Source organism: Lycium barbarum, chromosome 12, assembly GCF_019175385.1.
Source record: "Lycium barbarum isolate Lr01 chromosome 12, ASM1917538v2, whole genome shotgun sequence".
Taxonomy (NCBI): Eukaryota; Viridiplantae; Streptophyta; class Magnoliopsida; order Solanales; family Solanaceae; genus Lycium; species Lycium barbarum.
The window spans coordinates 94,901,757-94,911,910 of NC_083348.1; the positions used below are offsets into that span (position 1 = coordinate 94,901,757).

Here is a 10,154-nt window from a genome sequence, read left to right on the forward strand (position 1 = left end):
AGAAATATTAATTAGGAGGAGTATTTGACCTACTTTATTCTTATTTATGTGTAAGTTATAATCTTTCATTAAATGTTTACTGTATTTGTATGTCATCACAAAATTTTACTAAGGGCCAAAAGGAAAAAAAAATGATTAATTATGTCTTGAACTTCTAAAATTACAATGAGACAAACTATTTTTAGTAACCGCGACAAGTAATTTGGGACGGAATGATACTAAATGGATAAATATGTGTATGAAAATAAATATCATAGAGTAATTACTTTGTTTGGGGTAAATAAAGTTTTACCTTTGACGTTTGTTAAGCATGTAACATGTTGGAGCCCTAATTGTTCCTTGTCGGTGTCGAAATAGAGAAGTGTTCAAGTGGGAAAGAAACCCAAACGTTTTCATCTCCGATAAAAATGGCAAACATAAACAAGAAAGAGGAGCCAAGTACAGCGCCAGAGCCAGATCGGTGGTACAATTTGAGCTTAGGTTCTTCCTTCAAAGACCATCAACCTTCCTCCAAGTTCTGTACTTTACGCTGTATGTCTTGTCTACTCTACATCAATAAACTCTAATTGGCTATGAAACCTTATATTTTTATATTTCAATTCTTTTAAAGATAGTTACTCATGCTGAGTCTTCAAATCTTAGATCAACCTTTAGCCAAAACTGCTGAGATAGCTGTGTTTTTAGTTGGTCATGTTGTATGAATGGCCAAGGATGAGATTTGTTTGGTACTATCCTGATGTTATTGTTATTTGAATAGTTAGATTTTGTCTCGCCTTACAATTGTTTTTCATTTCTCCAGATGAATTTAAACCAGCTTCAATTGATAAAAACAAACCTGGAAAACTACACAAGACCAAGGACAACAGGATTTCTGTTGAATTTCAAAATAACCAGCCTGGTAAACCCAAGGTTGCCTTTGATGGCAGTAGTGAAGATTACAAGGAAAATGATGCTGTTCTTTTCTTTGATGGTGAGTCATTTCGGTTGGAGCGGTTACATACCGCTGTTAAGCGGTTGAGGTATAATCGTCCCCTTGGAGAATCCGCTGCGGCAGCAGCACCTGCACCTGCTTCTGCTCCTTCTCCTGCTCCTGCTCCTGCTCCTGCTCCTGCGCCTGCTCCATTTGGAATGCCTGCAGAGACGAGTTCACCGCCAGTTGAAAAAGGGGCTAGATTTCATTCTCTAAATAAGCCTCCAGTTCCTGCGGTACCAGTGAGTTCTATGCAAACTTACTTTCACTTTTTTCTAGTTTATTTAGGACTGCAATATCACATTTTTCTTTATTCAATCTCAGAGCTTATTTAGCTTAATTACAATGTGATAAAAGATGAAAGTAAGTTTGCCCATGATTTTTTTTTTTTTTAAAAAGTAAGCTTCAACCTGTATGCCTTTGCTTTGTGCCACTGTTAAGATCAGTGAAAGAATTACTTAATTGATTCTCCAACTTCAGTTCTCATGTTGACACTTCCCATAATTTTAAAAGGCTAAACTGAGCCGGATGGAATGAAAGCACACTTTACCTTTACTTGCACTGTTGCCTGTTATGCTTCTGCATTGCAGAAGAAAGGACATATGGCTATATATATGTCTGCTTGACTGGATGCATTGTTTTTTAGTAATAAACTGTGAAATATTACCATAGACAAACAAAACTATACACCTAAGAGCACCTCAAGGATTAAACCACCTTCTATGAAGGGTATTTGCACCACACAGGCCTCAAGCAGAAGAAACAACTAGTTACAAAATTTCTGAATCAAAAAACTACAATTTCTAGCTTTCTTGGAACCTTTAACCCAGTGTTGTCAAAGGCGCGCTTAAGCCCTTAAGCAAGGCTCAAATCATGTTGAGTGCTTCGCCTCGCTTTTTCTGCGCTTCAGTGTCATCATCAAGGCTCTAAGACATACTTTTCCTTGCTAATGAGTCTCTCTTGAAGGAGGTGATACTAGATAATTGGTATTTCACTTTATCGTAATGTTTTTACAGTTTCTTTGTCCGGATATTTGTTATTCATGCTTATTATTATTTGTCTTGGACTAAACATACATATAGCTGTATTTTTGCACCATTGCGCCTTTTTTCATTAAAGCCCGCGCTTTATTTGCGCTTTGCGCTTAAAGCCCCAGCTGACCTTAGAGCGCTTTTCGCTTTTGATAACACTGCTTTAACCTGATCTATTCTTTCTTTAATCTCTTTCTGTATCTGTGTTGCAACTATCTCTATCTGTACAGTTTTCCCCTTGAATTGCTTGCTGTTCCTAGCTTCCCAAATGTGATATATCATTGCCCCCAAGAGTGCATTGTTGTAGTTACACATTTTGATGGAATGTTAGATGCTGGGTCTTTGATGCGCTGCTTCCTATTGTTATATCGTAGTACTTGGCAAAGTGTTTATCCTGCACATGTTGGTACCTTCTCTCCACCCATTCTTCTTGTTTCAACATAACAAACAGAAAATGTGGGGTCTGGAGTCAATGGGTGCATTGCCTATGGCCCAACAACTGTTGTCACCATTAATTTAAAAGTGCAGCCTGACATGTTGAAGTGACAGATTTTTCTTGTTTCAATCTTGCTTGAACTTGTGTAACTTAGTTCATGAAATTGTCTTCAGATGATTGTAGTGCCAGAAATGCTAGTATATACATTGTATCTCATTCATTTGGTACTTGGCCTGCTGTTGTGAATTTTACAGGCTACAGATAAAAAAATTTACTCCTTTCTTGCCTACACTGCTGTCTGATGTGTCTCATCAACCTCTAATATGATTAGTTTGTCTGTTTCCATATTCTTTGTAGTTTTGACTATTGCACCAATATCTCAAACTTTTCTGTTTAATGCTTGTTCAGGTTGAGGTGGAACGAATCAAAGTTGGTGATTTTAGAAGTTCAGGTATGTTTTCTCAAACTCTGCGCTGGTGTTAAACTGAAAAAATAGGGAAGAAGGGTTTTTTTTTTGAGGGGGGTGTTTACCTTATGTTTGGTTGAATTTATTCAATGAAGGAGCATAAGTGGTTATTCGACACAGATTGGAAATGCAGGGGCAGAATGAGATGAGAAGTGTATAAAAGATCACTCAGATCTTCGGAATTAGTTTTCCATTTTAACATTGAAACTGTGTATATGGTCTCAACTTAGAATGGAATTGCAGTTGACCATGGACTTATTAGGATAGAACCTAAAGATTCAAGGGCCTAGCTTGACCAAGAAGAAGATACCTTGAGAGTTGAGTTGTGTCGAATTTATTCTCTGCCATTTGGCTCTCAAAGTTTAGGAAAGATTGTATCATATATTATCCGCAATGCAATATTTTGATTTGAGTTTTTCTCCCTTTCTAATCTGTAGTTTGTTTGAATTAAGTTGCACACATTTCATCTGTTTCTACCTGGAAAATGATTTTGCATTTGTTCTGATTGATCAATGGCTAAGCTGTTGCGCTCCCACTGACCTTTTCATTTTGTTCAGTGGTTGTCTTAATCTGCATCATTTATGGGACAGGCCAGCTTCCCTTTTAAAGGAACCCTGAAATTTCTGATTCCTTATCCGTGGTTCATCCCTATTATTGTGGTAGCTGACTCTTCTTCTCTCTTCTAGATTCAAGATCCAAAAATGAGAAGATTGCTGAATATCCATCTTCACATGCAAATCAGCCAACTGCGTCACCAGACATGATCAATGATGACCTGGATGAACAATTGGATATACTGAATGATGACGAGGATGATACTACAGCGGCCAATGGTGGCAATATTACTGTACAAGAAATCGATACAGGCATTGATATTAATATCCCACACCAAAATGATACGGATGATGAGATAGCTGATGTAGATGTAAGTGATGATGATGAGGATAAGGGCCGCAATGCTGCAGAAGAACTTAGAGCTCAGGTAAATGCAGAGGTAAAAGAGGATCATTCTTCAAGTTCTAGCAGTAGTAGTGGAAGTGACAGCAGTGGAAGTGGGAGTGGGAGCGGGAGTGGGAGTGGAAGTGATAGTGCAAGCAGTAGCAGTGACAGTGAAAGCAGCGACACGGTCAACTCTATCTGAGAACTTGTGGTATTTAAGGGATGAATGTTTCAATTTTGAAATAATTGATAGAGAAGCCACTACATTGCTTTTAGGTTCAGTTGACTGACAATGCAGGCCGAGGATAAAGCTATAGCTCTGTTGGCATGTCCTCTTATTTTGCAGGCTTTCTTGCTGTATATCATCCTCTTTTCTGATATTCTCCTTTTATTTATCTCATTGTTGCACTTTTTATCTAAGAGATACAGAAAACTGTAAAAGTTTGTATGACGGGAAAGATGATTACTGTATTGTAAATGCATCGAATATTTTCAAGTCAAGCACCTTATATTTGACATTTACCTATTGTTGGAGAAGAAAAGAAATGCGGAAGAGACCTTCATTTGCTTTGATTGATGGTACAAAGAATTTTCCTTAAAGGAATAATCAATATAGGTAGGAGCATATAAGCTGATCTTAATCATTCTTATTTAGAAAAATAAGAATTATATATATGTTTGACAACAATACTAACCAATTTTAAATTCCAGAGTTGTTACAAAAATATTAATACATTAATAATAAATATATTAGTAAAATTCTTTCTTTGGCTAATTATAGAAGATTTCACGTCATTAATTAGGTGAATGGAGTTGATCCCAAGAGATCACCAACCATGAAGGATAATTAAGCCAGAAATTGCTAACAATTATTATTGTGCAAATTGGAGTGACTTCTTAACAGAACACGGCCAATGTGCAATTCAAGCTGTTTTCTACCAAGAGACCTAAAGGATGTGATTGCTATGTAAAGTGAAGCAATGTAAATCCACTACAGAAGTACCAATTCAAATGTTCTCTTTTATGATAAAGACCAATTCAAATACTAAAAGGAGATATTGGTACAACAGAAGGCTCAACTGACCTCGAGCATAATATAAAAATTAATAATCTACAATGAATCCTCAAGACAGACATCTCAAATTCAATACGACTTAGTACATCTGTTCAAGGGAACATTTATCCCCCAATACACTATAGAGGACTGGGAGGTTCATCTTTCTGTTCATTGCTCCTTTGCTCATCATCTGGACTAGCCGCATAACCATTTTGCAATATCCTTTCTTCAGAAGGCAAACCCATTTTCCTTGCCTTCTTGGTGCCTTCGATCTTCCACTGATCCCAAACTCGTGTTTTTGGTGGAGGCGTGGTGCCATCTGTAATGGGTGCTACCAATCCTGGTTTGCCATCATCTATAACAGCATCAACCAGCCCGTATTCCTTAGCCTCCCAAGCATTCATGAAATTATCGCGATCAGTATCTACTTCAACCTAGAAAAAAAAAATGAAAGGATATAAAGAAATAAGAATTAACTCGGCTAATTTGGACAAATAAAATTCATTTACAGGAAGAAACAGTGTCTAAATAATCACCTTTTCTAAAGGCTGGCCAGTACATCTTGATAGTATTTTGTTCAGCTTAATCTTGTGGTATGACATTTCTCTGATCCGTATACTCATCTCTGTTGCCTAGAATAACGTCATATAAACAGTATTGTGAAAATTATTTGATAGACACATACCAATGTGCTAATGACAAAAATGAAGAATATCTGGATTAATGAGGGAAAAAAAGAACAAAAAAGCAATAAAACTAAGAAAGATGCACGCTAGAACAATGGAAACCGACGTACTTGAAACACGAACAGCAAAGAGACATTAGCTTATTAGTAACATTTATTGATATGACATGTGGTGGCATAACTCACTCAAATAAATTATTGTTGCATCAAAATGTTAGCAGACGGTGGGTTAGAACTAAGATAAATAGCGTAAGATCAGGCCACTGAGTTCACTAAGCGAACTGACTTGCAAAGTAATAAGGATAGACGCATACCTAATTGCCTTATGCAACGCTAATTAGGTCTTGAGCTTAATGCATCCTCATTAGCAATATCCTCATAAACATAAATAGAATAGGCTAAGATAGGCCTATAAACAACTTAAAAAGACACTCTATCAGGTTAATAATTCAAGTAAATAAGATGTGAAAGAAGCAATTGGTTGCGTACAACATTGGAGAAAATAATAGTCGAGGCTTGACTCACTTGGATTTCAGAACCATTACAATCATCACCACTAAGGTATTAATTAAATTTATAATTGATTTAATTCCCTCATTATTTGTCTTTTGACCAAGCAAAGGATGTTTACGTTTGTTTAAGATTCTTTTTTAAAAAAAAAAACTGAACGTTTGGTTAAGATTCTTAACGCTTATTGGCATCACTTTCCTGTTGGATCAACACTCATCACTCAATATTACTTGTAAGACCAGTGTGTACTTCCATGTCCAAATTCTCATGTGCTTCTCACAAACAAAGGAATCGAGCCTTCACATGAGGTGGCATGGTAAATATACTTCGGATGAACTGAACATAGAATTAATAGAAGTTTGTCAGACATAATTGACACTACTAGTTATATAAATTGTTGTAGACTTGTAGTCGAATGAATTTTGGTAATTAGTTTTGGAGAATTGTATAGTGTAAAATCAGAGTCCTCTAAACTTAGCACTATCCATATCTTATTGTGAGCAACAAGTGTGCACGAACAGGATAACTATAATCCCTAATATAGAGATTTTCCTAGCTCAGTTGACAGGCTTTCTATGGTTTCATTTTCTCAGGTCTCCTATAAAGATGACACTTGCCAAAGAAGTCCAACAATACCACTCAACCAAGCTTCTGGCATTGGACCAAAGTACTCATAGAGCATAAGACAAATATTTACTATTAAATAAGCAAATGAATCCATAAATCACATCTGTACTCTCTGTGGCATCTGAATCTAATTTATTAAATGAACTACCATTAGCTAGGCTAGCCAAAATATTATTATAAAACACACACGAGATTTATGTTGTATCTTCCTTTTTGACAAGATAGCCAGTGTTCCAAGTAAGTCCTGAAGCTGCTAAAGAATCTGACATAACCAATTCAAAGTTGAGTAGCGATAGAGATAAGTTCAAGACATCAGGTATAAATGTGATTGAACTCCAGTCTTACTCATACAGAGGAATACTAGCTTGGATGTCTAAATTTAAACATGACCAATGAAAGCTCAACATGAAGCCTGAATACTCGCTATGTCACGCATGTTGTATGTGCATATGCCCATTACTAACATAAAATGTAAAGCAAAAGCTTTAACCCCATTTCGAGTGGACAACCACAGATACTTTGACCGTGGGACATAGAGAGAGGTGGGAGGAGAAAGGCGAGAGAGAGGATCTAACATATTTTTGCATCTAGGGGAATAAGTTAACTAGACCAATAAACTATTAACTATATGCCAAACACTTTTTGAAACATTCCTGCAACCGGTCACGTTAGTATTAATCACACATTTATTCACAATTGAATGAACATATCAAAAGTTAGATGTAGCGACCTCAGATATAACTCATTGCCATCGATGAGATATGTGACTCATGATATGTTCAAGAAATAAATTGAATAGAACGGGATAATACTAACAAGCAGGACAACCAGTGAGTCTAAAAAATAAGGATGTTCCAAATTTGATAGGACTGCATGTTCCAAATTTGATAGGACTAACTTATTGAATTGCAGAATAGGAAGGGGAAAAAAACAGAATGATTTTGGCGGCTGTGATGTGACACCAAAAAACAAAAAAAAAGAGACCAGAGCTTCAAAAAAATCAGAACAACATTTGTCTCCAGAGATAACCGAACTCCAATGTTGAAAATTGTTCAGGAATCAGAGAGTAAAATATGAAGTGATGCCTTGGCGTAATAAGGTACAATATTTTCCATTAGAACCCTCCAGGCAAGAAAGAGCCCGTTTGGATTGGCTTGTTTTAGGGTGCGCTTTTAAGCACTTTTGTAGTGTTTGGATAAGATTAAAAAAAAAGTGCTTTTCAGCACTTGTTATTAAGCCAAAGTAACAAAAATAAGCCAAAAGCCATAAGTTATAAGCTCATCCAAGCAGGCTCAAATTCATTAAAAAATCTTCTGGCAAGAAAGGCCTTTTTGTGTTTGGATATTTGTGTATGTGTAGTAAGGAAATTCAAAAAGCTTCAGAAAAGCAGCCCAACCAGCAAGCAATTAAAAGTAAATCATAGTTGAACCATCACAAGCCCTTGCATAACTTAGGTTTCTCTCAAAAAAGTGTCAAGCCAAAGGAAAACATTATTGTAGGTTATCATATAATTGTTGAGTCAGGCAAAGTATAAGCACATACTTTACCACCAGAGGTTCCAAGTGGTTGATGGATCATCACTCTGGCGTTTGGCATGCAGTATCTCTTTCCCTTGCTGCCAGAGGCTAGGAGAAATGCACCCATGGATGCAGCCAATCCCATGCAGATAGTAGAAACATCAGCCTTGCACATTTTCATAGCATCATAGATTCCCATCCCTAACAAAAATAATAAATCAGTTTGTGTTTCAGTTTCTATTAGCCCAGTGGGCAAGAAGTGTTAGAGAGTAGAAATCTCCTGCTAATCGCTATCTAAAATTCAGAAGCCAAAAAAGTATCTAACAAGCAATTACTTAGCCCTTTCTGCATAACTAAGAAACAAAAAGGAGCAGAAATTCACTGTTCAAGTTAACAATACATTATATCAGTTTTATGTCACCTTAACAAATACCAAAGTTTTAAGTGAGCAAAGAAAAGGATAACATCATGTGCAACCAAGGTAAACGAACCATTTAGACATACCAGCAGTTACTGAACCACCAGGTGAATTAATGATCAATCTGATGTCCTTTTTATCATCTTCTGCATCAAGAAATAATAGCTGGCTTATAATAAAATCTGCAGTAACATCGTCTACCTGTTCATCAACAAATAATTTCCCAAGTGTTAGAAACAACTCCATAGTTCTATGATTGAAATATAAGATTGTTTTATCTTTGCCAAGTTCTAAACACAAAGCAATCAATCATATATAACATATCATCCACTGGCCATTCAATAAGAAATCAAGTGAAAGTATGTTCGTGCAGAACCAAAAGCTATCTGTTTGGCCAATAGAATAGCGTGGACTGGTAACAAACATGAAAAACCTACCTAAGAAAATATCCTTGCAGTGACATACTCTCCAAGCAATACTAATTAAAACAAGGAAGCTGCAGTGAAATTAACAAATTAAACAGGACAGGGAAAGAAAACGAATCCCCATATGACCAATTAAAGAAACCACTTGCAAAGTTAAAATCTTGATTACACAGAAAGAATTAGAAAACCCAAAAAGAACAGAAAATCAAATCTTTACTAGAATAGTGGCAATCTAATGGTAAATTAACAGATTACAACGGAACCAATGAGAAAAATAATCACCATATGGTCAATTAAGACACCACATACAAAGTCTAAATGTTTACTACAAAGGGTGAATTAGCAAAACCGAAAAATAAACTCTTTATTAAATTAGTGACTACCCGGGAAAAATAAAAAACTAATTCATACATGACTAATCAAAGAAACCACGTACAAAGTTCAAATCTTGATTACACATAATGAATTAGAAAACCCCAAAAGAAAAAAGAAAAAACCTTTACTAGAATATTGACAACCTGAAACTAATTAAGCTAAGCAGAATGGAGTCACATTAACAGATTAATACGGAACCAATGAGAAAAATAATCATCATACAGTCAATTAATACAAAGTTCAAATTTTGAACACCAAATCTTTATTAAATCAGTGACTAACCTGAGAACCCAAGAAGATAATCCTTTGACGAAGAAGCATATTGGTGGTATCAAGTTCTTCAAATCTGGGCAACCAAGAAGGCGTTTTTGTGTAACTGGAAACATCCCAATTCCCGGATAGTGTAGAAAAGTTGTGGCTGGATGCTTTTATTGATAATCCTCTTCTTCTTCTTCTTGTGATAGTATTTGGTAGGGAATTAGCTTGAAATTGTTTGGGAAAAGTAGAATTGTAATGAAGACATGTTGAAGGTCTTGTTGGTGCTGAGGCTGTGGTGAATGTAAGACAACCTCCTTCCATCTATCTCCTACACTTTGTGCTTTTGTTCTGCTTTGCTTGTGTCTATGTCTCTGCTTTTAGGGGTTTTTGGCTGGGAGACTTGAATACTGATTTTTCACTTCTTTTAACAGATAAATTAC

General features: G+C 36.1%; 2 protein-coding genes across 2 annotated transcripts; one reads left to right on the top strand and one right to left on the bottom strand.

Annotated features, from left to right (window-relative positions):
• The first annotated feature begins 327 nt into the window (after positions 1-327).
• LOC132622164 (uncharacterized) lies at positions 328-4,362 on the top strand. Its single transcript, XM_060336708.1, has 4 exons — positions 328-531; positions 800-1,212; positions 2,846-2,888; positions 3,590-4,362. The coding sequence occupies exons 1-4, from the start codon at positions 408-410 to the stop codon at positions 4,042-4,044; spliced, it is 1,035 nt and encodes a 344-aa protein (XP_060192691.1). The 5' UTR covers positions 328-407; the 3' UTR covers positions 4,045-4,362.
• A 480-nt stretch (positions 4,363-4,842) lies between these two features.
• On the bottom strand, positions 4,843-10,154 carry LOC132622024 (ATP-dependent Clp protease proteolytic subunit 3, chloroplastic). The gene is made up of 5 exons (XM_060336531.1): positions 9,739-10,154; positions 8,743-8,857; positions 8,264-8,439; positions 5,436-5,531; positions 4,843-5,333 (listed from the first exon to the last, which is right to left on the bottom strand). The coding sequence occupies exons 1-5, from the start codon at positions 10,033-10,035 to the stop codon at positions 5,037-5,039; spliced, it is 981 nt and encodes a 326-aa protein (XP_060192514.1). The 5' UTR covers positions 10,036-10,154; the 3' UTR covers positions 4,843-5,036.